General features: G+C 37.0%; 1 protein-coding gene and 1 long non-coding RNA gene across 2 annotated transcripts; both read right to left on the reverse strand.

Annotated features, from left to right (window-relative positions):
* Nucleotides 1–1,036: 1,036 nt before the first annotated feature.
* Nucleotides 1,037–2,191, reverse strand: LOC144576001 (uncharacterized). The gene is made up of 2 exons (XM_078326272.1): nt 1,844–2,191; nt 1,037–1,757 (listed from the first exon to the last, which is right to left on the reverse strand). The coding sequence occupies exons 1-2, from the start codon at nt 2,155–2,157 to the stop codon at nt 1,037–1,039; spliced, it is 1,035 nt and encodes a 344-aa protein (XP_078182398.1). The 5' UTR covers nt 2,158–2,191.
* A 21,687-nt stretch (nt 2,192–23,878) lies between these two features.
* On the reverse strand, nt 23,879–25,497 carry LOC144575686 (uncharacterized). The gene is made up of 4 exons (XR_013518496.1): nt 25,285–25,497; nt 24,880–24,962; nt 24,537–24,797; nt 23,879–24,127 (listed from the first exon to the last, which is right to left on the reverse strand). It is a non-coding gene; the product is annotated as an uncharacterized LOC144575686 (long non-coding RNA).
* Nucleotides 25,498–27,872: the final 2,375 nt, after the last annotated feature.

Consider the following 27,872-nt stretch of genomic DNA (forward strand, 5'->3'; position numbering starts at 1 on the left):
AAAAAATAAAACTAAAGATGTGTCATCAGTTCTTATAAAAAAAAAAAATCTTTTCAAAAAAGATGTGTTATCAGTTATTTAAATAATACATATATTAAATTTTAGTCCATTTAAAATTTTGGTCATTTATCCATTAATATTTTACTGCTAAATATTTAAATTTTTTGATGAAAGATAAATGTCTTTCAAAAAGGCCAAAATTTAATACACGTAATATTTAATTAATTGAAATGTATCTATAATTTTATTTTTGTTAATGTAAATAATATTTTTTAATATAGTAAAATGCATTATAAAAAATAGATGAATGTTCAAGTTTGGGTCCAAGCCCGCTCAGGTCAGAATGAGATATGATCTCTGATTTGATTTTCTATTAAAAGATGATTGATTGAATAAATGTAAGAGTTAGTATAATTTACAAGGATTGTTTCCAGAAATCATTTTCGGGTGAAGATTTTGAAAGAGTAACTTTGTTGTGCGCTACGTAAACCCAAAACGGTTCTGTCCCTCACAGACTGGTTCCCAACGCAGGGGCGATCATCAGAAACAACAATAGCACTAGTTTCTTGTCCTCTGTGTGCTTTACGAAATTAATTTTATTTTACTTCACTTTAATTATATCCATATTTTATTTCATGTAACAACTTGGGCCTTGGGCTGCAGGCTGGGTTGGGTCTCAAGCCCAGGACAATAATACTCTTTTAATTTCAATGAATTTCACTTGTTATTCCCTGACAAGTTCTCAAAAAAAAAAAAAACCTTGTACCAACAATATCATTGGTGTCAATTATTTTTCTTTTTTTGAAAATCTCGCAGATGTTGCGAAGTGGTGAGGGAAGCTCTTTTATTACAATTTTACATCAAATATCACGGCAACTGAATAACAGCAAGGAGCTACTAATGCTAGGTAGTATTGATTGAATGGGGATCCCCTAATATTCAAACAACCAATACAAACAATACTGATACATCAATCCGCTTTTAAATGAGGAAGGTTATCCTCAGAGTCATCAGAGCAGTCCTCTTTCAGCTGTAATTATGGAGGCCGCAACACTCTACGGCGGAGGCGGCACTCTAAGGAAGGATGAATATACTTCAGATTCCTCCAATTGATTGTACAGAAGAAATCATGCACTGATTGGGGCACACCCTTTGAGGAAGCAGTAGCTGTCCCGTATATAGTCAGACTTGTCAAATTAGCAAGCAACAAATCAAGGCTGGTCATGCACTCTAAGTCGGAGTAAAACTGATTAATATTCAGAGTACTCAAATTAATTGCAGGGAACAAATCAAGCACTCGGGACACTTGGGCACTTAACGAAAGTTCGGATTCTGGTAGGTGGGAGTAACCTACAGAGTTTGGATGAAGTTGGCATTTCGCCCACTGAAACAGACTTGTATTCTGGTGGGTGGGCAGTGCTTGTGCAGGCTGAGAAGGCTTCACCCACTCAATCAGCACCTCTGTGACTTTTCGCTGCATGGCTATTATTGTGACGAATGTGAGCGAAAAATATAACACCAGTGCTTCTGTGAATGTCAGGCCATAAAAGACATTTAAAGCAAAGTCTCGAGCCCCCTTATTTTCCACTTCTGTTTGGCCGAAATCCTGTGAGGCTAGCCGCATCATGGAGATAACAACACAAGTCATGACAGAGATGAGATTCCACCTGTAGAAGAGTCTGCTGATGAAACCAATCGGGATCACCAATTGTTGGATATTGTCGGCTGACAAGGACTGAGTAGCCTCAGTTAAAGACCTTAAATATTGATAAGAAAAATTAAAGAGCCATTCATAATTAATTTCAAGCAAAATTAAAGTTGTCATATATATATATATATATACCCTGTGTCTTCGGGGTAGAAGTAGCGCCAGTAGCAGAAACATACTAAGAAGAACAACACGGTGACAGACACACGAACCTTTGTTTCCAGAGTGATGAAAATCCCACCTTGCACCAGCATCAGCACCACCCACCCACACACCAGCACTCCCAGCCTGCTGGCCCCCTTCTCCAGTAGCTTTGGTATTGGAACGAACTTCTCCTGCGCTCCTACACCGGTCGACACGAGGCTTCTGTTGTCACCATTGTTGTTCTGCATCGAGTCTGATGAATGCTGCTGCTGGCTGGAGGGCATGTCAATTATTACATACGCCATTTATATTGTTCAGTTTTTAAAGAGAACCACTGAGAATTAAAGAGATTTTTCCAAATAATTTCCAGGGGGTGCTTGGTTTTATAAAATCCAAGTCAAGGGTGAGAGCGCGTAAACCCTGAACCTAGAAGTCATCAGAACACTTGATCTAATTATTAATCTCTTACATATATAATTATATTAATTAAGTAATTGGTTCATTGTGACATTCCTATATTTTTACATTTAAGGAGCCTTCTCAGAAACTAAACAAAACAAAACATAATTGCAGTAGCCTAGCTAGTCAGTTGCATATCGCCTGGCATTACTACCAACTGCTCGCATACATCCAGTGTTTCATTGTTCTCTCTTAAAGCCATACCATGGCCAATCAACACCGCCTGTTCATGATCTGCCTGCTCTAACTGAAGATCATCATCCAGTCCACCAACCAGTTGCCATCCTAGCTAGGCGTACCATACTTCGAAATGGGGAAGCCATTCCTCAAGCTCTTGTCCAATGGTCAGGCCTACTACTAGAAGATTCAAGTTGGAAGGAGAAGATTCAAGTTGGAAGGACCTTGTCAATTTGGATGAGCTTCGACTTGAGGACAAATCTTCCCATGGGGGTGGGAATGTTACAAAATTGAACCTTCCCCTAAAGGTTTACATAAGATGCAACAAAGATACAATTGCATTCAATCGTTAACTGATGATGCTATATTGAAAAATTACAATTTAGGCTTGATTTGAAATCAGCCATTAAGAGGACATCTGAACAGCAAAGGCTTAGGCAGGATTCAGGGAGAGATTTAAAGAGATTTGATTTATATTTTAATTAGTACTTTTGTTAGGCAATAATCAAGGGCTAATAGCCTATTAGTGTACCAGTTGACAGAGGAAATAGGTAAGCAATATTCAACAACTCTCTCTCTCTCTCTTTCTCCCCCTTTCTCTCTCTAATCCTAGATCTCTTCTATCTTCTACCCTCTATTTTCCTAACTACAGCTCCTACACAGAAATTCTCCAAACAATCTGACCACCTAAAAAAACTATAACAAAGACCTATCAACTAAAATAAGTAACGGCAGCTTTGGCTGACTTCTACCGGTCAGGTACACGAAACAGCCACAAGGGGAAGAACTAAGCTGTGCACCGAAAAAAGAAAGGATATATTGTGAAGGAAACTTATCTTACAAGCGAAACCGGAAAGCAGTCGTTGTTGTTACATGCGTGCCATTCCAAGAAACCAGCCCACTTCAAGAAAAGCTCCATGTAAATAAAAAAAAGTAGAACTCAAAAATCGGTACTAAACAAGCGTAAAGGTTGTGAGATCTGACCACCTAAAAAAACTATAACAAAGACCTATCAACTAAACCAAGTAACCGCCAAGTCAGCTTTGGCTGACTTCTACCGGTCAAGTACACCAAAGAGCTAGAAGGGGGAAAAATAAATCGTGCAACAAAAAAAGAAAGGATATATTGTGAAGGAAACTTATCTTACAAGCGAAACTGGAAGGAAGTCATGGTTGTTGCATGCGTGCTATTCCAAGAAAGCAGCCCACTTCACCAAAAGCTCCATCTACATAAACAAAAGAACAATAAAGGTTGTGAGATCTGACCACCTAAAAAAAACTATAACAAAGACCTATCAACTAAAACAAGTAACCGCCAAGTCAGCTTTGGCTGACTTCTACCGGTCCAGTACACCAAACAGCTAGAAGGGGAAGAAATAAAACGTGCAACAAAAAAAGAAAAGATATATTGTGAATGAAACTTATCTTACAAGCGAAACCGGAAGGAAGTGATGATTGTTGCATGCATGCAATTCCAAGAAAGCAGCCCACTTCAAAAAAAACATCATCTACAAACCGGAAGGAAATCGTGGTTGTTGCATGCGTGCCATTCCAAGAAAGCAACTCACTTCAAAAAAACCTCCATCTACATAAACAAAAGAACAATAAAGGTTGTGAGATTTGACCACCTAAAAAAAACTATAACAAAGACCTATCAACTAAAACAAGTAACCGCCAAGTCAGCTTTGGCTGACTTCTACCGGTTCAGTACACCAAACAGCTGGAGGGGAAGAAATAAACCGTGCAACAAAAAAAGAAATTATATATTGTGAAAAAAACTTATCTTACAGATAACCAAACCGGAAGGAAATCGTGGTTGTCGCATGCATGCCATTCCTAGAAAGCAGCCCACTTTAAAAAAAGCTTCATCTACAAACCGAAAGAAAATCGTGGTTGTTGCATGCGTGCCATTCCAAGAAATCAACTCACTTCAAAAAAACATCCATCTACATAAAAAAAAGAACAACAAAGGTTGTGAGAGCTGACCACCTAAAAGAAACTATAACAAAGACCTATCAACTAAAACAAGTAACCGCCAAGTCAGCTTTGGCTGAGTTCTACCGGTCAAGTACACCAAACAGCTAGAAGGCGAAGAAATAAACCGTCCAACAAAAAAAGAAAGGATATATTGTGAAATAAACTTATCTTACAAACCAGACCGGAAGGAAATCGTGGTTGTTGCATGCGTGCCATTCCAAGAAAGCAACCCACTTCAAGAAATACTTCATCTACATAAACAAAAGAACCATAAAGGTTGTGAGATATGACCACCTCAAAGAAACTATAACAAAGACCTATCAACTAAAACAAGTAACCGCCAAGTCAGCTTTGGCTGACCTCTACCGGTCAAGTACACCAAACAGCTAGAAGGGGAAGAAATAAACCGTGCAACAAAAAAAAATGATATATTGTGAAGGAAACTTATCTTACAAACCAGACCGGAAGGAAATCGTGGTTGTTGCATGCGTACCATTCCAAGAAAGCAGCTCACTTCAAGAAATACTCCATCTACATAAACAAAAGAACCATAAAAATTGTGAGATATAACCACCTCAAAGAAACTGTAACAAAGACCTATCAACTAAAACAAGTAACCACCAAGTCAGCTTTGGCTGACTTCTACCGGTCAAGTACACCAAACAGCTAGAAAGGGAAGAAATAAACCGTGGAACAAAAAAAAGGATATATTGTGAAGGAAACTTATCTTACAAACCAGACCGGAATGAAATCGTGGTTGTTGCATGCGTGCCATTCCAAGAAAAGCAGCACACTTCAAGAAATGTTCCATCTACATAAACAAAAGAACCATAAAGGTTGTGAGATACGACCACCTAAAAGAAACTATAACAAAGACCTATCAACTAAAACAAGTAACCGCCAAGTCAGCTTTGGCTGACTTCTACCGGTCAAGTACACCAAACAGCTAGAATGGGAAGAAATAAACCGTGCAACAAAAAAAGAAAGGATATCTTGTGAAGGAAATTTATCTTACAAACCAGACCGGAAGGAAATCGTGGTTGTTGCATGCGTGTCATTCCAAGAAAGCAGCACACTTCAAGAAATGTTCCATCTACATAAACAAAAGAACCATAAAGGTTGTGAGATATCACCACCTAAAAGAAACTATAACAAAGACCTATCAACAAAAACAAGTAACCGCCAAGTCAGCTTTGGCTGACTTCTACCGGTCAAGTACACCAAACTGCTGGAATGGGAAGAAATAAACCGTGCAACAAAAAAAGAAAGGATATCTTGTGAAGGAAATTTATTTAACAAACCAGACCGGAAGGAAATCGTGGTTGTTGCATGCGTGTCATTCCAAGAAAGAAGCCCACTTCAAGAAATGCTCTATCTAAATAGACAAAATAACAATAAAGGTTGTGAGATATGACCACCTAAAAGAACTATAACAAAGACCTATCAACTAAAACAAGTAACCGGCAAGTCAGCTTTGGCTGACTTCTACCGGTCAAGTACACCAAACAGCTAGAAGGGAAAGAAATAAACCGTGCAACAAAAAAAGAAATGATATATTGTGAATGAAACTTATCTTACAAACCAGACCGGAAGGAAATCGTGGTTGTTGCATGCGTGCCATTCCAAGAAATCAACTCACTTCAAAAAAACATCCATCTACATAAACAAAATATCCATAAAGGTTGTTAGAGCTGACCACCTAAAAGAAACTATAACAAAGACCTATCAACTAAAACAAGTAACCGCCAAGTCAGCTTTGGCTGAGTTCTACCGGTCAAGTACACCAAACAGCTAGAAGGCGAAGAAATAAACCGTCCAACAAAAAAAGAAAGGATATATTGTGAAATAAACTTATCTTACAAACCAGACCGGAAGGAAATCGTGGTTGTTGCATGCGTGCCATTCCAAGAAAGCAACCCACTTCAAGAAATACTTCATCTACATAAACAAAAGAACCATAAAGGTTGTGAGATATGACCACCTCAAAGAAACTATAACAAAGACCTATCAACTAAAACAAGTAACCGCCAAGTCAGCTTTGGCTGACCTCTACCGGTCAAGTACACCAAACAGCTAGAAGGGGAAGAAATAAACCGTGCAACAAAAAAAAATGATATATTGTGAAGGAAACTTATCTTACAAACCAGACCGGAAGGAAATCGTGGTTGTTGCATGCGTACCATTCCAAGAAAGCAGCTCACTTCAAGAAATGCTCCATCTACATAAACAAAAGAACCATAAAAATTGTGAGATATAACCACCTCAAAGAAACTGTAACAAAGACCTATCAACTAAAACAAGTAACCACCAAGTCAGCTTTGGCTGACTTCTACCGGTCAAGTACACCAAACAGCTAGAAAGGGAAGAAATAAACCGTGGAACAAAAAAAAGGATATATTGTGAAGGAAACTTATCTTACAAACCAGACCGGAATGAAATCGTGGTTGTTGCATGCGTGCCATTCCAAGAAAAGCAGCACACTTCAAGAAATGTTCCATCTACATAAACAAAAGAACCATAAAGGTTGTGAGATACGACCACCTAAAAGAAACTATAACAAAGACCTATCAACTAAAACAAGTAACCGCCAAGTCAGCTTTGGCTGACTTCTACCGGTCAAGTACACCAAACAGCTAGAATGGGAAGAAATAAACCGTGCAACAAAAAAAGAAAGGATATCTTGTGAAGGAAATTTATCTTACAAACCAGACCGGAAGGAAATCGTGGTTGTTGCATGCGTGTCATTCCAAGAAAGCAGCACACTTCAAGAAATGTTCCATCTACATAAACAAAAGAACCATAAAGGTTGTGACATATCACCACCTAAAAGAAACTATAACAAAGACCTATCAACAAAAACAAGTAACCGCCAAGTCAGCTTTGGCTGACTTCTACCGGTCAAGTACACCAAACTGCTGGAATGGGAAGAAATAAACCGTGCAACAAAAAAAGAAAGGATATCTTGTGAAGGAAATTTATTTAACAAACCAGACCGGAAGGAAATCGTGGTTGTTGCATGCGTGTCATTCCAAGAAAGAAGCCCACTTCAAGAAATGCTCCATCTAAATAAACAAAATAACAATAAAGGTTGTGAGATATGACCACCTAAAAGAACTATAACAAAGACCTATCAACTAAAACAAGTAACCGGCAAGTCAGCTTTGGCTGACTTCTACCGGTCAAGTACACCAAACAGCTAGAAGGGAAAGAAATAAACCGTGCAACAAAAAAAGAAATGATATATTGTGAATGAAACTTATCTTACAAACCAGACCGGAAGGAAATCGTGGTTGTTGCATGCGTGTCATTTCAAGAAAGCAACCCACTTCAAGATATGCTCCATCTACATAAACAAACGAACCATAAATGTTGTGAGATATGACCACCTAAAAAAAACTCTAACAAAGACCTATCAACTAAAACAAGAAACCGCCAAGTCAGCTTTGGCTGACTTCTACAGGTCAAGTACACCAAACAGCTAGAATGGGAAGAAATAAACCGTGCAACAAAAAAAGAAAGGATATCTTGTGAAGGAAATTTATCTTACAAACCAGACCGGAAGGAAATCGTGGTTGTTGCATGCGTGTCATTCCAAGAAAGCAGCCCACATCAAGAAATGCTCCATCTAAATAAACAAAAGACCAATAAAGGTTGTGAGATATGACCACCTAAAAGAAAATATAACAAAAAACTATCAACTAAAACAAGTAACCGCCAAGTCAGCTTTGGCTAACTTCTAGAGGTCAAGTACACCAAACAGCTAGAAGGGGAAAAAATAAACCGTGTCACAATAAAAGAAATGATATATTGTGAAGGTAACTTATCTTACAAACCAGACCGGAAGGAAATCGTGGTTGTTGCATGCGTGCCATTCTAAGAAAGCAGCCCACTACAAGAAATGTTTAATCTACATAAATAAAAGAACCATAATGGTTGTGAGATATGACCATCTCAAAGAAACTAAAACAAAGACCTATCAACTAAAACAAGTAACCGTCAAGTCAGCTTTGGCTGACTTCTACCGGTCAAGTACACCAAACAGCTAGAAGGGGAGGAAATAAACCGTGCAACAAAAAAAAAGGATATATTGTGAAGGTAACTTATCTTACAAACCAGACCGGAAGGAAATCGTGGTTGTTGCATGCGTGCCATTCCAAAAAGCAGCTCACTTCAAGAAATGCTCCATCTACATAAACAAAAGAAACATAAAAATTGTGAGATATGACAACCTCAAAGAAACTATAACAAAGACCTATCAACTAAAACAAGTAACCGCCAAGTCAGCTTTAGCTGACTTCTACCGGTCAAGTACACCAAACAGCTAGAAGGGGAGGAAATAAACCGTGCAACAAAAAAAGAAATGATATATTGTGAAGGAAACTTATCTTACAAACCAGACCGGAAGGAAATCGTGGTTGTTGCATGCGTGCCATTCCAAGAAAGCAACCCACTTCAAGAAATTCTTCATCTACACAAACAAAAGAACCATAAAGGTTGTGAGATATGACCACCTCAAAGAAACTATAACAAAGACCTATCAACTAAAACAAGTAACCGCCAAGTCAGCTTTGGCTGACTTCTACCGGTCAAGTACACCAAACAGCTAGAAGGGGAAGAAATAAACCGTGGAACAAAAAAAAGAATATATTGTGAAGGAAACTTATCTTACAAACCAGACCGGAATGAAATCGTGGTTGTTGCATGCGTGCCATTCCAAGAAAGCAGCTCACTTCAAGAAATGCTCCATCTACGTAAACAAAAGAACCATAAAGGTTGCGAGATATGACCACCTAAAAGAAACTATAACAAAGAACTATCAACTAAAACAAGTAAACCGCCAAGTCAGCTTTGGCTGACTTCTAGAAGTCAAGTACACCAAACAGCTAGAAAGGGAAGAAATAAACCGTGCAACAAAAAAAGAAAGGATATATTGTGAAGGAAACTTATCTTACAAACCAGACCGGAAGGAAATCGTGGTTGTTGCATGCGTGTCATTCCAAGAAAGCAACCAACTTCAAGATATGCTCCATCTACGTAAACAAACGAACCATAAATGTTGTGAGATATGACCACCTAAAAAAAACTATAACAAATATCTATCAACTAAAAGAAGAAACCGCCAATTCAGCTTTGGCTGACTTCTACCGGTCAAGTACACCAAACAGCTAGAATGGGAAGAAATAAACCGTGCAACAAAAAAAGAAACGATATCTTGTGAAGGAAATTTATCTTACAAACCAGACCGGAAGGAAATTGTGGTTGTTGCATGCGTGTCATTCCAAGAAAGCAGCTCACTTCAAGAAATGCTTCATCTAAATAAACAAAAGAACAATAAAGGTTGTGAGATATGACCACCTAAAAGAAACTATAACAAAAAACTATCAACTAAAACAAGTAACCGCCAAGTCAGCTTTGGCTGACTTCTACCGGTCCAGTACACCAAACAGCTAGAATGGGAAGAAATAAACCGTGCAACAAAAAAAGAAAGGATATCTTGTGAAGGAAATTTATCTTACAAACCAGACCGGAAGGAAATCGTGGTTGTTGCATGCGTGCCATTCCAAGAAAGCAGCCCACATCAAGAAATGCTCCATCTAAATAAACAAAAGACCAATAAAGGTTGTGAGATATGACCACCTAAAAGAAAATATAACAAAAAACTATCAACTAAAACAAGTAACCGCCAAGTCAGCTTTGGCTAACTTCTAGAGGTCAAGTACACCAAACAGCTAGAAGGGGAAAAAATAAACCGTGTCACAATAAAAGAAATGATATATTGTGAAGGTAACTTATCTTACAAACCAGACCGGAAGGAAATCGTGGTTGTTGCATGCGTGCCATTCTAAGAAAGCAGCCCACTACAAGAAATGTTTAATCTACATAAATAAAAGAACCATAATGGTTGTGAGATATGACCATCTCAAAGAAACTAAAACAAAGACCTATCAACTAAAACAAGTAACCGTCAAGTCAGCTTTGGCTGACTTCTACCGGTCAAGTACACCAAACAGCTAGAAGGGGAGGAAATAAACCGTGCAACAAAAAAAAAGGATATATTGTGAAGGTAACTTATCTTACAAACCAGACCGGAAGGAAATCGTGGTTGTTGCATGCGTGCCATTCCAAAAAGCAGCTCACTTCAAGAAATGCTCCATCTACATAAACAAAAGAAACATAAAAATTGTGAGATATGACAACCTCAAAGAAACTATAACAAAGACCTATCAACTAAAACAAGTAACCGCCAAGTCAGCTTTAGCTGACTTCTACCGGTCAAGTACACCAAACAGCTAGAAGGGGAGGAAATAAACCGTGCAACAAAAAAAGAAATGATATATTGTGAAGGAAACTTATCTTACAAACCAGACCGGAAGGAAATCGTGGTTGTTGCATGCGTGCCATTCCAAGAAAGCAACCCACTTCAAGAAATTCTTCATCTACACAAACAAAAGAACCATAAAGGTTGTGAGATATGACCACCTCAAAGAAACTATAACAAAGACCTATCAACTAAAACAAGTAACCGCCAAGTCAGCTTTGGCTGACTTCTACCGGTCAAGTACACCAAACAGCTAGAAGGGGAAGAAATAAACCGTGGAACAAAAAAAAGAATATATTGTGAAGGAAACTTATCTTACAAACCAGACCGGAATGAAATCGTGGTTGTTGCATGCGTGCCATTCCAAGAAAGCAGCTCACTTCAAGAAATGCTCCATCTACGTAAACAAAAGAACCATAAAGGTTGCGAGATATGACCACCTAAAAGAAACTATAACAAAGAACTATCAACTAAAACAAGTAAACCGCCAAGTCAGCTTTGGCTGACTTCTACAAGTCAAGTACACCAAACAGCTAGAAAGGGAAGAAATAAACCGTGCAACAAAAAAAGAAAGGATATATTGTGAAGGAAACTTATCTTACAAACCAGACCGGAAGGAAATCGTGGTTGTTGCATGCGTGTCATTCCAAGAAAGCAACCAACTTCAAGATATGCTCCATCTACGTAAACAAACGAACCATAAATGTTGTGAGATATGACCACCTAAAAAAAACTATAACAAATATCTATCAACTAAAAGAAGAAACCGCCAATTCAGCTTTGGCTGACTTCTACCGGTCAAGTACACCAAACAGCTAGAATGGGAAGAAATAAACCGTGCAACAAAAAAAGAAACGATATCTTGTGAAGGAAATTTATCTTACAAACCAGACCGGAAGGAAATTGTGGTTGTTGCATGCGTGTCATTCCAAGAAAGCAGCTCACTTCAAGAAATGCTTCATCTAAATAAACAAAAGAACAATAAAGGTTGTGAGATATGACCACCTAAAAGAAACTATAACAAAAAACTATCAACTAAAACAAGTAACCGCCAAGTCAGCTTTGGCTGACTTCTACCGGTCCAGTACACCAAACAGCTAGAAGGGGAAGAAATAAACCGTGTCACAATAAAAGAAAGGATATATTGTGAAGGAAACTTATCTTACAAACCAGACCGGAAGGAAATCGTGGTTGTGGCATGCGTGCCATTCCAAAAAAGCAACCCACTTCAAGAAATGCTCCATCTAAATAAACAAAAGACTAATAAAGGTTGTGAGATATGACCACCTAAAAGAAACTATAACAAAAAACTATCAACTAAAACAAGTAACCGCCAAGTCAGCTTTGGCTAACTTCTAGAGGTCAAGTACACCAAACAGCTAGAAGGGGAAAAAATAAACCGTGTCACAATAAAAGAAATGATATATTGTGAAGGTAACTTATCTTACAAACCAGACCGGAAGGAAATCGTGGTTGTTGCATGCGTGCCATTCTAAGAAAGCAGCCCACTGCAAGAATTGTTTAATCTACATAAATAAAAGAACCATAATGGTTGTGAGATATGACCATCTCAAAGAAACTAAAACAAAGACCTATCAACTAAAACAAGTAACCGTCAAGTCAGCTTTGGCTGACTTCTACCGGTCAAGTACACCAAACAGCTAGAAGGGGAGGAAATAAACCGTGCAACAAAAAAAAAGGATATATTGTGAAGGTAACTTATCTTACAAACTAGACCGGAAGGAAATCGTGGTTGTTGCATGCGTGCCATTCCAAAAAGCAGCTCACTTCAAGAAATGCTCCATCTACATAAACAAAAGAAACATAAAAATTGTGAGATATGACAACCTCAAAGAAACTATAACAAAGACCTATCAACTAAAACAAGTAACCGCCAAGTCAGCTTTAGCTGACTTCTACCGGTCAAGTACACCAAACAGCTAGAAGGGGAGGAAATAAACCGTGCAACAAAAAAAGAAATGATATATTGTGAAGGAAACTTATCTTACAAACCAGACCGGAAGGAAATCGTGGTTGTTGCATGCGTGCCATTCCAAGAAAGCAACCCACTTCAAGAAATTCTTCATCTACACAAACAAAAGAACCATAAAGGTTGTGAGATATGACCACCTCAAAGAAACTATAACAAAGACCTATCAACTAAAACAAGTAACCGCCAAGTCAGCTTTGGCTGACTTCTACCGGTCAAGTACACCAAACAGCTAGAAGGGGAAGAAATAAACCGTGGAACAAAAAAAAGAATATATTGTGAAGGAAACTTATCTTACAAACCAGACCGGAATGAAATCGTGGTTGTTGCATGCGTGCCATTCCAAGAAAGCAGCTCACTTCAAGAAATGCTCCATCTACGTAAACAAAAGAACCATAAAGGTTGCGAGATATGACCACCTAAAAGAAACTATAACAAAGAACTATCAACTAAAACAAGTAAACCGCCAAGTCAGCTTTGGCTGACTTCTACAAGTCAAGTACACCAAACAGCTAGAAAGGGAAGAAATAAACCGTGCAACAAAAAAAGAAAGGATATATTGTGAAGGAAACTTATCTTACAAACCAGACCGGAAGGAAATCGTGGTTGTTGCATGCGTGTCATTCCAAGAAAGCAACCAACTTCAAGATATGCTCCATCTACGTAAACAAACGAACCATAAATGTTGTGAGATATGACCACCTAAAAAAAACTATAACAAATATCTATCAACTAAAAGAAGAAACCGCCAAGTCAGCTTTGGCTGACTTCTACCGGTCAAGTACACCAAACAGCTAGAATGGGAAGAAATAAACCGTGCAACAAAAAAAGAAACGATATCTTGTGAAGGAAATTTATCTTACAAACCAGACCGGAAGGAAATTGTGGTTGTTGCATGCGTGTCATTCCAAGAAAGCAGCTCACTTCAAGAAATGCTTCATCTAAATAAACAAAAGAACAATAAAGGTTGTGAGATATGACCACCTAAAAGAAACTATAACAAAAAACTATCAACTAAAACAAGTAACCGCCAAGTCAGCTTTGGCTGACTTCTACCGGTCCAGTACACCAAACAGCTAGAAGGGGAAGAAATAAACCGTGTCACAATAAAAGAAAGGATATATTGTGAAGGAAACTTATCTTACAAACCAGACCGGAAGGAAATCGTGGTTGTGGCATGCGTGCCATTCCAAAAAAGCAACCCACTTCAAGAAATGCTCCATCTACATAAACAAAAGAACCATAAAGGTTGTGAGATATGACCACCTCAAAGAAACTATAACGAAGAGCAATCAAATAAAACAAGTAACCGCCAAGTCAGCTTTGGCTGACTTTTACCGGTCAAGTACACCAAACAATTAGAAGGGGAAGAAATAAACCGTGCAACAAAAAAAAAGATATATTGTGAAGGTAACTTATCTTACAAACCAGACCGGAAGGAAATCGTGGTTGTTGCATGCGTGTTATTCCAAGAAAGCAGCCCACTTCAAGAAATGTTTCATCTACATAAATAAAAGAACCATAATTGTTGTGAGATATGACCACCTCAAAGAAGCTAAAACAAAGACCTATCAACTAAAAAAAGTAACCGTCAAGTCAGCTTTGGCTGACTTCTACCGGTCAAGTACACCAAACAGCTAGAATGGGAAGAAATAAACCGTGCAACAAAAAAAGAAAGGATATATTGTGAAGGAAATTTATCTTACAAAACAGACCGGAAGTAAATCGTGGTTGTTGCATGCGTGTCATACCAAGAAAGCAACCCACATCAAGAAATACTCCATCTAAATAAACAAAAGAACAATAAAGGTTGTGAGATATGACCACCTAAAAGAAACTATAACAAAGACCTATCAACTAAAACAAGTAACCGCTAAGTCAGCTTTGGCTGACTTCTAGAGGTGAAGTACACCAAACAGTTACAAGGGGAAGAAATAAACCGTGTCACAATAAAAGAAATGATATATTGTGAAGGTAACTTATCTTAGAAACCAGACCGGAAGGAAATCGTGGTTGTTGCATGCGTGCCATTCCAAGAAAGCAACCTACTTCAAGATATGCTCCATCTACGTAAACAAACGAACAATAAAGGTTGTGAGATATGACCACCTAAAAGAAACTATAACAAAAAACTATCAACTAAAACAAGTAACCGCCAAGTCAGCTTTGGCTGACTTCTAGAGGTCAAGTACACCAAACAGCTAGAATGGGAAGAAATAAACTGTGCAACAAAAAAAAAGATATATTGTGAAGGTAACTTATCTTAGAAACCAGACCGGAAGGAAATCGTGGTTGTTGCATGCGTGCCATTCCAAGAAAGCAGCCCACTTCAAGAAATGTTTCATCTACATAAATAAAAGAACCATAATGGTTGTGAGATATGACCACCTCAAAGAAGCTAAAACAAAGACCTATCAACTAAAACAAGTAACCGTAAAGTCAGCTTTGGCTGACTTCTACCGGTCAAGTACACCAAACAGCTAGAATGGGAAGAAATAAACCGTGCAACAAAAAAAGAAAGGATATCTTGTGAAGGAAATTTATCTGACAAACCAGACCGGAACAAAATAGTGGTTGTTGCATGCGTTTCATTCCGAGAAAGCAGCCCACATCAAGAAATGCTCTATCTAAATAAACAAAAGAACAATAAAGGTTGTGAGATATGACCACCTAAAAGAAACTATAACAAAGACCTATCAACTAAAACAAGTAACCGCCAAGTCAGCTTTGGCTGACTTCTACAAGTCAAGTACACCAAACAGCTAGAAAGGGAAGAAATAAACCGTGCAACAAAAAAAGAAAGGATATATTGTGAAGGAAACTTATCTTACAAACCAGACCGGAAGGAAATCGTGGTTGTTGCATGCGTGTCATTCCAAGAAAGCAGCACACTTCAAGAAATGTTCCATCTACATAAACAAAAGAACCATAAAGGTTGTGAGATATGACCACCTCAAAGAAACTATAACGAAGAGCAATCAAATAAAACAAGTAACCGCCAAGTCAGCTTTGGCTGACTTTTACCGGTCAAGTACACCAAACAATTAGAAGGGGAAGAAATAAACCGTGCAACAAAAAAAAAGATATATTGTGAAGGTAACTTATCTTACAAACCAGACCGGAAGGAAATCGTGGTTGTTGCATGCGTGTTATTCCAAGAAAGCAGCCCACTTCAAGAAATGTTTCATCTACATAAATAAAAGAACCATAATTGTTGTGAGATATGACCACCTCAAAGAAGCTAAAACAAAGACCTATCAACTAAAAAAAGTAACCGTCAAGTCAGCTTTGGCTGACTTCTACCGGTCAAGTACACCAAACAGCTAGAATGGGAAGAAATAAACCGTGCAACAAAAAAAGAAAGGATATATTGTGAAGAAAATTTATCTTACAAAACAGACCGGAAGTAAATCGTGGTTGTTGCATGCGTGTCATACCAAGAAAGCAACCCACATCAAGAAATACTCCATCTAAATAAACAAAAGAACAATAAAGGTTGTGAGATATGACCACCTAAAAGAAACTATAACAAAGACCTATCAACTAAAACAAGTAACCGCTAAGTCAGCTTTGGCTGACTTCTAGAGGTGAAGTACACCAAACAGTTACAAGGGGAAGAAATAAACCGTGTCACAATAAAAGAAATGATATATTGTGAAGGTAACTTATCTTAGAAACCAGACCGGAAGGAAATCGTGGTTGTGGCATGCGTGCCATTCCAAAAAAGCAACCCACTTCAAGAAATGCTCCATCTACATAAACAAAAGAACCATAAAGGTTGTGAGATATGACCACCTCAAAGAAACTATAACGAAGAGCAATCAAATAAAACAAGTAACCGCCAAGTCAGCTTTGGCTGACTTTTACCGGTCAAGTACACCAAACAATTAGAAGGGGAAGAAATAAACCGTGCAACAAAAAAAAAGATATATTGTGAAGGTAACTTATCTTACAAACCAGACCGGAAGGAAATCGTGGTTGTTGCATGCGTGTTATTCCAAGAAAGCAGCCCACTTCAAGAAATGTTTCATCTACATAAATAAAAGAACCATAATTGTTGTGAGATATGACCACCTCAAAGAAGCTAAAACAAAGACCTATCAACTAAAAAAAGTAACCGTCAAGTCAGCTTTGGCTGACTTCTACCGGTCAAGTACACCAAACAGCTAGAATGGGAAGAAATAAACCGTGCAACAAAAAAAGAAAGGATATATTGTGAAGGAAATTTATCTTACAAAACAGACCGGAAGTAAATCGTGGTTGTTGCATGCGTGTCATACCAAGAAAGCAACCCACATCAAGAAATACTCCATCTAAATAAACAAAAGAACAATAAAGGTTGTGAGATATGACCACCTAAAAGAAACTATAACAAAGACCTATCAACTAAAACAAGTAACCGCTAAGTCAGCTTTGGCTGACTTCTAGAGGTGAAGTACACCAAACAGTTACAAGGGGAAGAAATAAACCGTGTCACAATAAAAGAAATGATATATTGTGAAGGTAACTTATCTTAGAAACCAGACCGGAAGGAAATCGTGGTTGTTGCATGCGTGCCATTCCAAGAAAGCAACCTACTTCAAGATATGCTCCATCTACGTAAACAAACGAACAATAAAGGTTGTGAGATATGACCACCTAAAAGAAACTATAACAAAAAACTATCAACTAAAACAAGTAACCGCCAAGTCAGCTTTGGCTGACTTCTAGAGGTCAAGTACACCAAACAGCTAGAATGGGAAGAAATAAACTGTGCAACAAAAAAAAAGATATATTGTGAAGGTAACTTATCTTAGAAACCAGACCGGAAGGAAATCGTGGTTGTTGCATGCGTGCCATTCCAAGAAAGCAGCCCACTTCAAGAAATGTTTCATCTACATAAATAAAAGAACCATAATGGTTGTGAGATATGACCACCTCAAAGAAGCTAAAACAAAGACCTATCAACTAAAACAAGTAACCGTAAAGTCAGCTTTGGCTGACTTCTACCGGTCAAGTACACCAAACAGCTAGAATGGGAAGAAATAAACCGTGCAACAAAAAAAGAAAGGATATCTTGTGAAGGAAATTTATCTGACAAACCAGACCGGAACAAAATAGTGGTTGTTGCATGCGTTTCATTCCGAGAAAGCAGCCCACATCAAGAAATGCTCTATCTAAATAAACAAAAGAACAATAAAGGTTGTGAGATATGACCACCTAAAAGAAACTATAACAAAGACCTATCAACTAACACAAGTAACCGCCAAGTCAGCTTTGGCTGACTTCTACCGGTCAAGTACACCAAACAGCTACAAGGGCAAGAAATAAACCGTGCAACAAAAAAAGAAATGATATATTGTGAATGAAACTTATCTTACAAACCAGACCGGAAGGAAATCGTGGTTGTTGCATGCGTGCCAATCTAAGAAAGCAGCCCACATCAAGAAACGCTCCATCTACATCAACAAAAGAACAATAAAGGTTGTGAGATATGACCACCTAAAAGAATCTATAACAAAGACCTATCAACTAAAACAAGTAACCGCCAAGTCAGCTTTGGCTGACTTCTACCGGACAAGTACTCCAAACAGCTACAAGGGGAAGAAATAATCCGTGCAACAAAAAAAGAAATGATATATTGTGAAGGAAACTAATCTTACAAACCAGACCGGAAGGAAATCGTGGTTGCTACATGCATGCCATTCCAAGAAAGCAGCCCACTTCAGGAAATGCTCCATCTACATAAACAAAAGAACCATAAAGGTTGTCAGATTTGACCACCTCAAAGAAACTATAACAAAGACCTATCAACTAAAACAAGTAACCGCCAAGTCACCTTTGGCTGACTTCTACCGGTCAAGTACACCAAACAGCTAGAATGGAAAGAAATAAACCGTGCAACAAAAAAAAAAAAGGATATCTTGTGAAGGAAATTTATCTTACAAACCAGACCGGAAGGAAATCGTGGTTGTTGCATGCGTGTCATTCCAAGAAAGCAGCCCAGTTCAAGATATGCTCCATCTACGTAAACAAAAGAACCATAAAGGTTGTCAGATATGACCACCTCAAAGAAACTATAACAAAGACCTATCAACTAAAACAAGTAACCGCCAAGTCAGCTTTTGCTGACTTCTACCGGTCAAGTACACCAAACAGCTACAAGGGGAAGAAATAAACCGTGCAACAAAAAAAGAAATGATATATTGTGAAGGAAACTTATCTTACAAACCAGACCGGAAGGAAATCGTGGTTGTTGCATGCGTGTCATTCCAAGAAAGCAGCCCACTTCAAGAAATGCTCCATCTACATAAACAAAAGAACCATAAAGGTTGTCAGATATGACCACCTCAAAGAAACTATAACAAAGACCTATCAAGTAACACAAGTAACCGCCAAGTCAGCTTTGGCTGACTTCTACCGGTCAACTACACCAAACAGCTAGAAGGGCAAGAAATAAAACGTGCAACAAAAAAAGAAAGGATATATTGTGAAGGAAACTTATCTTACAAATCAGACCGGAAAGAAATCGTGGTTGTTGCATGCGTGCCATTCCAAGAAAGCAGCCCACTTCAAGAAATGCTCCATCTACATAAACAAAAGAACCATAAAGGTTGTCAGATATGACCACCTCAAAGAAACTACAACAAAGACCTATCAACTAAAACAACTAACCGCCAAGTCAGCTTTTGCTGACTTCTACCGGTCAAGTACACCAAACAGCTACAAGGGCAAGCAATAAACCGTGCAACAAAAAAAAAAGAATATATTGTGAAGGAAACTTATCTTACAAACCAGACCGGAAAGAAATCGTGGTTGTTGCATGCGTGCCATTCCAAGAAAGCAGCCCAGTTCAAGAAATGCTCCATCTACATAAACAAAAGAACCATAAAGGTTGTCAGATATGACCACCTCAAAGAAACTATAACAAAGACCTATCAAGTAACACAAGTAACGGCCAAGTCAGCTTTGGCTGCCTTCTACCGGTCAAGTACACCAAACAGCTAGAAGGGCAAGAAATAAACCGTGCAACAAAAAAAGAAAGGATATATTGTGAAGGAAACTTATCTTACAAACCAGACCGGAAGGAAATCGTGGTTGTTGCATGCGTGTCATTCCAAGAAAGCAGCCCACTTCAAGAAATGCTCCATCTACATAAACAAAAGAACCATAAAGGTTGTCAGATATGACCACCCCAAAGAAACTATAACAAAGACCTATCAACTAAAACAAGTAACCGCCAAGTCAGCTTTTGCTGACTTCTACCGGTCAAGTACACCAAACAGCTACAAGGGGAAGAAATAAACCGTGCAACAAAAAAAGAAAGGATATATTGTGAAGGAAACTTATCTTACAAACCAGACCGGAAAGAAATCATGGTTGTTGCATGCGTGTCATTCCAAGAAAGCAGCCCACTTCAGGAAATTCTCCATCTACGTAAACAAAAGAACCATAAAGGTTGTCAGATATGACCACCTCAAAGAAACTATAACAAAGACCTATCAACTAAAACAAGTAACCGCCAAGTCAGCTTTTGCTGACTTCTACCGGTCAAGTACACCAAACAGCTACAAGGGCAAGCAATAAACCGTGCAACAAAAAAAGAAAGAATATATTGTGAAGGAAACTTATCTTACAAACCAGACCGGAAGGAAATCGTGGTTGTTGCATGCGTGCCATTCCAAGAAAGCAGCCCACTTCAAGAAATGCTCCATCTACATAAACAAAAGAACCATAAAGGTTGTCAGATATGACCACCTCAAAGAAACTATAACAAAGACCTGTCAACTAAAACAAGTAACTGCCAACTCAGCTTTTGCTGACCTCTACCGGACAAGTACACCAAACAGCTACAAGGGGAAGAAATAAACCGTGCCATAAAAAAAGAAAGGATATATTGTGAATGAAACTTATCTTACAAACCAGACCCGAAGGAAATCGTGGTTCTTGCATGCGTGTCATTCCAAGAAAGCAGACCACTTCAAGAAATGCTCCATCTACATAAACAAAAGAACAATAAAGGTTGTGAGATATGACCACCTCAAATAAACTATAACAAAGACCTATCAACTAAATAAGTAACCGCCAAGTCAGCTTTTGCTGACTTCTACCGGTCAAGTACACCAAACAGCTACAAGGGGAAGAAATAAACCGTGCAACAAAAAAAGAAAGGATATATTGTGAAGGAAACTTATCTTACAAACCAGACCGGAAGGAAATCCTGGTTGTTGCATGCGTGCTATTCCAAGAAAGCAGCCCACTTCACGAAATGCCCCATCTACATAAATAAAAGAAAAACTCAAATATCAGTACTAAACAAGAGTAAAGCTTGTGAGATCTGACCCCCTAAAAAAAAGTATAACAAAGACCTATCAACTCAAAGAAGTAAAGGCCAAGTCAGTTTTGGCTTACTTCTACCGGTCAAGTACACCAAACAGTTAGAAGGGGAAGAAATAAACCGTGCAACAAAAAAAAAGATATATTGTGAAGAAAACTTATCTTACAAACCAGACCGGAAGGAAATCGTGGTTGTTGCATGCGTGCCATTTTAAGAAACCAGCCCACTTCAAGAAAACTTCGTGTACATAATAATAAAACAACTCAAATATCGGTACTAAATAAGAGTAAAGGTTGTGAGATCTGACCAACTAAAAAAAATATAACATAGACTTATCAGCTGAAATAAGTAACTGCCAAGTCATCTTTGACTGACTTCTACCGGTTAGATACACGAAACAACCAGAAGGGAAAGAATTAAGTCGTGCAACAAAAAAAATAAATGATATATTGTCACTAAAAAATACGAAGATACGAATCATTTTTATTTGATATAAGGAACATAGAAGTTGTACTACCTCCAATAGCAAAGTTTTTACGGACTGTATAATGCTCAGTACCAGTATTATGGGGGTGTCACCTGTTGCAAGAAGTTTGAAGCTGACTCCTAATCTTGCCATGACTAACTTCTCATATAAAGGCAAGAGGTGATAGATTCGACAAATTAGAGAAACATTTTTCTTGTTAATTTTTATATTCATGCAAACCTAATATAGCTTTGTAAACAATGCAACTGTTGTTCCACCATCTAGTTACCATTACATTTAAAAAAAAATTGAGCTGGGCAATTAGGGGTGCTAATGAGCGGAAACTCGCTCAAAACTTGTCCCGACCCATTCATTCTTTCATTAAAACCTAACTCGGCTCAACTCAACTTTGAAGAGTAAAGCCTGACTCGGCTCAGTCCATTGGACTCTTTAAGCTCGGCCCGAACTCGTCTCAAACTCAATTAATTGTAGTATATTTGAAAGACGTGTTTAAAAATTCGGTAACATAATTTATAACAGCAAACTGAACAAATAAGTTGAGCTATTCTAGATACTAAACAAATTCGGTAACATAATTTATAACAGTATACTAAACAAATAATTTATAACAGTAAACTAAACTAAAAATTCGGTAACATAATTTATAACATAAATTCAAAAACAACAAATAAGTTCAAATTATAATAGTAAACTAAACAATCCATGAATTCAAAAACAACAAATAACCAGAATTCAAAATGGTATATGGCCCAATTAGATACATTCTTCATATTACAAATCAAATGTTAATTAAAATCCATGAGAATCAACATGCTCAAATTTCCTAACAGTCATAAGACTAATGATGTCCCTGACAGTTGCAAATAAGACTTATCAAGAAAATTAAAGTAAAAAAATAGAAAAGTACAGTTCAACAATTAAAAAAAAAAAAAAAAAACTGACCTTCAAAAGAAACTTGTGTGAATCAGCAGCTGTCTTGATCCAGTGGTGTAATCCGAATGGTCAAGGGAATAAGACAACCCAGTTGCAGCTGGAGGGTCCAAGTAGATTATACTAGAGACCTGACAACACACAAAATATTATACAATTACTCAATAAAATGAAAAATAAAAAAAAAATATATGAGGAATCATGCATGAATTACCCCTAAATGAAGATCAGGGTAGGTTAGTTGGCAAACCAACCAACCAGTATAAAATTGTCTAAAACAAGACTGGGTTAAATAAATAGCATCTGACATATTTACAGGAGATACCAGATTATGAATTTGTCATAGCCAACAAGTGTAAAACTAACATTTCATATGCACAATTGTTCATTAAGCTCCTCCATATACTGTCACAATTACAAGTTATACACACCATGCCTAATATAAATATATATACATATTAGAGTACTAGCTACTTACTGACAAGCTTAACTGACTAACCTGTAACTGAAATAGGACCAAAAGCACAAATTTACAAACACCATGCACTAACAAATTAATACATCTTTATTAACCATAAACAAAGTAAAGAGCAAAATATATGGTAGAGTCTCAAATTTACATATGCTACGTGTAAAAGTAAAACAAACTAGGTACAAATTGATGGGATTATCTGCTTTCATGGTACCACTGATACACTATAATCAAAATACACTGTAGCATTTAATAATTAAAACAAACAGTTTTGCTTGTCAGTAACCTTTTGATAAGAGAGAGTATTTCAGAGAACAAAAGTTTTGCTTGTCAGTAACCTTTCAAACCATGATAAAATACAGAAAATTTGAGCTTTGCAAATTGGACCTTGAGATGTTTGTAGCTCAGATGGTATGAACTGAATATAGACTAGTTTCTATTTTATCCTGGAAAGAATTTACAAAGCAATAGGAAAACATGGAGGGAAGTCACACCTACTTGATTATCTGCAATGCTATCATTGAAGCTATTCTTGTCTGGAGCTGCAAAGGGAAACAGTGACATGTAAGAATCAGAAAAAAAAAGTATCTATAATTCTCATTTTGTCTTTGACTGTTTGCATATCAAATTCGTATTTACATGAGGAAATCAAACTGCTTGTATCTTGATTTTGTTTTCTTGTACATATGATTTACTTGAGAGAAAAAATATCTTGATTATGTTTTCTTGTACATATGATTTTCTGATAAGGATCGAAAGGGGGAAGAATCGTCGGAGCGAATTTGTGAGTGTGTCAAAGATTCATTCATTTCTTGGATAAAGTTCCCTCACCATACCTTGATTTTTCACTAAGCTTTACTCAAAGACATCGAGCTAACCCTATCAGGAGTCTACGCACGTAATTGGTAATATTTTTAATTAATGCAATTGTGCATAAACACGTGCAAGTAGACTTGAGAACAGGGATTACCTGATCAAGCTGCCCGAGATGGGTTAGGATACAGTCAGCTTCAGCCTCGTCATGGTTAGGCCGATGCAATCCCAAGCTCCTTTCTCATTCGATCCTGGAGAAGCTGCTTCAAAGTTTCAGCTGAGTACACAATGTTCAGTGCAGAGTTAGGATCCCTCATTCCATTATTCTCTACAACCTGCCCATCACAACAACACAAATTGAAATTCAGCCCACTTTCCAATAAATCAAATTCTTCAACTTCCTTTCTTGGTTTTTTTTCTTTGTTTTTTCTTGTGGCAGAGTTAGTAAATTTTTCTTCCGACTTTTGGTATAAAAAAAAAAGTATTTTTCGTGAAAAATATAGAGCGAAAGAAAATAAAGTAGCATGTGTAATGTTGAGAACTAACTTAATTCAGAACTCATAGGTTATGGTGGTAAACAGGAAAACCAATAATTTTTGTTTATTGTTTTTGCTTGGTCATACATAGGGCACTATATTTTCAAATAGCTATATACAACTTGCATATATTTTAAGTTTAAGATGATTTTACAACAATTAAATAAGATTAATTTGAAACTGTAATAAACATGATTTAATATTGTACCTGCTTTTGCTATATGGTTGGTATTGTCAGTAGCACACTTGGCATTGTTTTTCTGATACAATTTCCTCTAAATTTGTTCTTGCCCCTGTGCATAGTGAAAGGGACAATTGTGCAAATCAAGAATCAAACCAGGTGAACTGAAGATCTTATATTGGATTCTAGAGACGTACCAAAAAAATTCTTACATAGGTCAAATTTGTTTGGCTTCAAATCAACAACAATGATGCACAAAGCTCCTGCCAGCCTAACTCCCTGGACAGCCTAATTACCCAATTAAATCACTCCATACTGAAGCTCAACTTTTAACAACTCATTGAAAAAAGAAAGTGAAGAATGTACTTACCACCAAGGCAACAGTTACCAGAACACAAATTACCACAGTAAAACCCTTTAGTGGTCTTGCAACATTACAAGTACCATGAAGACCTAAATAACCAGAAAAAACAAAATAGAAATCAGATCAATTAACTATAATATCATAAAAAAATAAAAACAACTTACTTTTTACTATTTTTTTTATAAAGAAGGCATAACTTACTATTTACTAATGGCATCCAAGAACTAAAAGAACTCTGGCACTAAATTTTAGCATCTAGATATTACTCAATTGAGTTTGTTCATCAGTTGCAAGTGTGTGAACCATTACAATTGACAGTTTTCTCAAATTGGAAAAATAAAAGAACAAATAAGATAGCAATGAATTACTAAAAGTAATCTAATTGAAATAAGAAATAGTAATTCCGATTACCTTTGAAATTTATCAATGTGAAACATGTGTATGTGACAGTTGAGTCCAATAAAGGTGCTAGATGAGGGTTGATCAAGGTTCAGTCGAGAAAGTCACCATAGAAGAGACGACAGCTTTTATTAGGCCTGAAATTTGGAAAGGGTGAAGAGAGTATCATCAATAAAATGATTGGAACACTATACTTTTGGAGAGGGACTACAGTATCCATGTTCATTTATATGATAATATCCTGATTAACTGATTAAGGCAATAAAGGGAAATTTGAAAGAGTACAGTGTCCATTTTCTCTTTGTAAATTTGGTAAACACACATAGCAGGACTATGCCGTATAAGAGTATGCATCTTGATATGATTACGTGTTTGAGTACATTAGTATTGCACAATGATATAACCTATTAGGTACCAAAACAACTATAATAATAATATCATAAAAAGATAATAAGAACTTACTTTTTACTAACTTTTTTTTTTATAAAGACGGCTATACTATTTACTAATGACATCCAAGAATCCCCAATATCCATTTCACGCAGACCTTCAGTAGCTTTGTAAGCCGTGCATCCTCATGCTAGTTTCCTAACATAAAACAAAAAAAAAATAACCCAAATTAAAACAACGCAGGCACGTGTTCTGATTTTCTGACATAACAACAAGTCAATTAAACAAAAGACCAATGTTTCGCACAATATGATAACCAGCTACCAAAGTGCACCATAAATTAGAAGAAGAAAAAGGCTATACCTCTTTATACTGTAACATCCTCTTATTACGTGGCATTGCGATCAATCAAGTCCACACAATGACAGATTTGGAATGATTGGCTACTCCTATCCTCGTGCTTCTTTCCTAACCAAAAACAAAAAAACACTCGATAAGGGAAAACAATAATAGAAACATAGTGTTAATAATAAAAAAGAAAAAGTTCTTCTGATGATGCATCAAGATCTTCTATTTGTTACGTTATTCTATTTGGTAACTTACATTATGTCACCATACACACAAATAGAGAAATCTAGAACATATTGTATGCTAAAAGAAAACCAGAATAGCGGTAGTATTGAAATTCCAGAGATTCTTAACCTGATCTTGTCCAGCAAAAACGTGATTGTACTATTAACTGTGAAAGATTTCAGCCTATGGCACCTACACGGTATAAAGTTACTACAAATAGATAAACATTAAAAAAAAAAAACAGAGACGTCAAAAATAGACTACAGTAGAAGCCTAAAAGAACAAAGAACAAATATGAATCGTTTCAATTTAAACAAAAGAAAGACAATATTAAGTTCCCTCCATCCACAGAGCTTTTAACGACAGTATACTATGATCGATTTCAGCATATGACATCTACACAAAGTAAAAAAATCTCGAAAAAGCATAAAAACTCGATAAAAAAAAGAAATGCCAAAATAGACTATAGTAGAAGTGCAGCGATAAAACAGATCTACTAGAAAATAATTTTCAGTATCAAGAAATACAACGGAAATGAAATATAGTGAGAGAACAAACATAAATCTAAACCAATACCTACATTTTGTATTCTTAATATCTTTTTTTGTTCCTTGAAATTAAAAGACTACGAGCAAAAGAAAAGAAAAAACACTGGCGGTCTTTCTTGCCAGATCTGGTCTTCCGTTGAACAGAGCGTCGGTGAGCCGCAGCGTCGGATAGATTGGCAATGGTTCACTGCGTCGGATGCGCCACAGCGTCGGATGCGTCGGAGCGTCGGAACGTCGGTGAGCAGCAGAGCCGCAGCGTCGGATGGCTCACTGCAGCTGAGAAATCGAGGATTACAAGAATTTGAAAAAGGGAAGGGAAAATGGATTTGGGGAAGGGCACAAGGACAGGAGAGTGGTAGCTTGTTTAACACGACTAGTGAGTCGGTCTTAATTAATGAGCTGTGAAAAAAAAAGATACGGTGAACATTCTTTTGCGGTGAAAAGATACGGCGAGATATCGAATTCGCATTGTCTGAGGTGCCTTGTATCTATCGTTAATTTTTGGAAAAATCCTAATCGTTCAAATAGGTTCTTGACGAATCTCAAAGCTGACATGATACTGGCTCCTCCCGAGATAGAAACAAGACACATCGGTCACACGAAATATGAGGTATCTCAGAGAATACGCACTCGAGATACTTGGGAGATTTAATTTTATGCATTACGAATATTTAAATTAAATATCCATATTTATACAAGTATACTGTTTGACTGAACACGTCTTTTTTTTATTTAACGGGTTCATTTTTATAAATTTAAAGTAAATAGCTGATGATATTTTTAAAACAGTACATCAATCTTAGAAAAACTTTATAAATTGAGATGAACACGCCTTTTTTTCATTTAATGGGTTCGTTTTTATTTATTTTTTTAAAAAAAATTGTGGAGCAATCAAAATTTGTTAAACAAGATAAGTACAAAGGAACTTCTAAAGTAGCTATTAGTAAATATAAATATTACTAAAGAACAAAATATTTATTAAACAATAAATGGAGACCTCCATTTCATTCCCAACTGGAGGAACAATAGCTTAGTTTCATTCTTCTTGGAAGAATTATTTTCTGTTTCTGTCAGTAATTGATCCGTTGT

This window comes from Carex rostrata, chromosome 24, assembly GCF_964058835.1.
Source record: "Carex rostrata chromosome 24, lpCarRost1.2, whole genome shotgun sequence".
Taxonomy (NCBI): Eukaryota; Viridiplantae; Streptophyta; class Magnoliopsida; order Poales; family Cyperaceae; genus Carex; species Carex rostrata.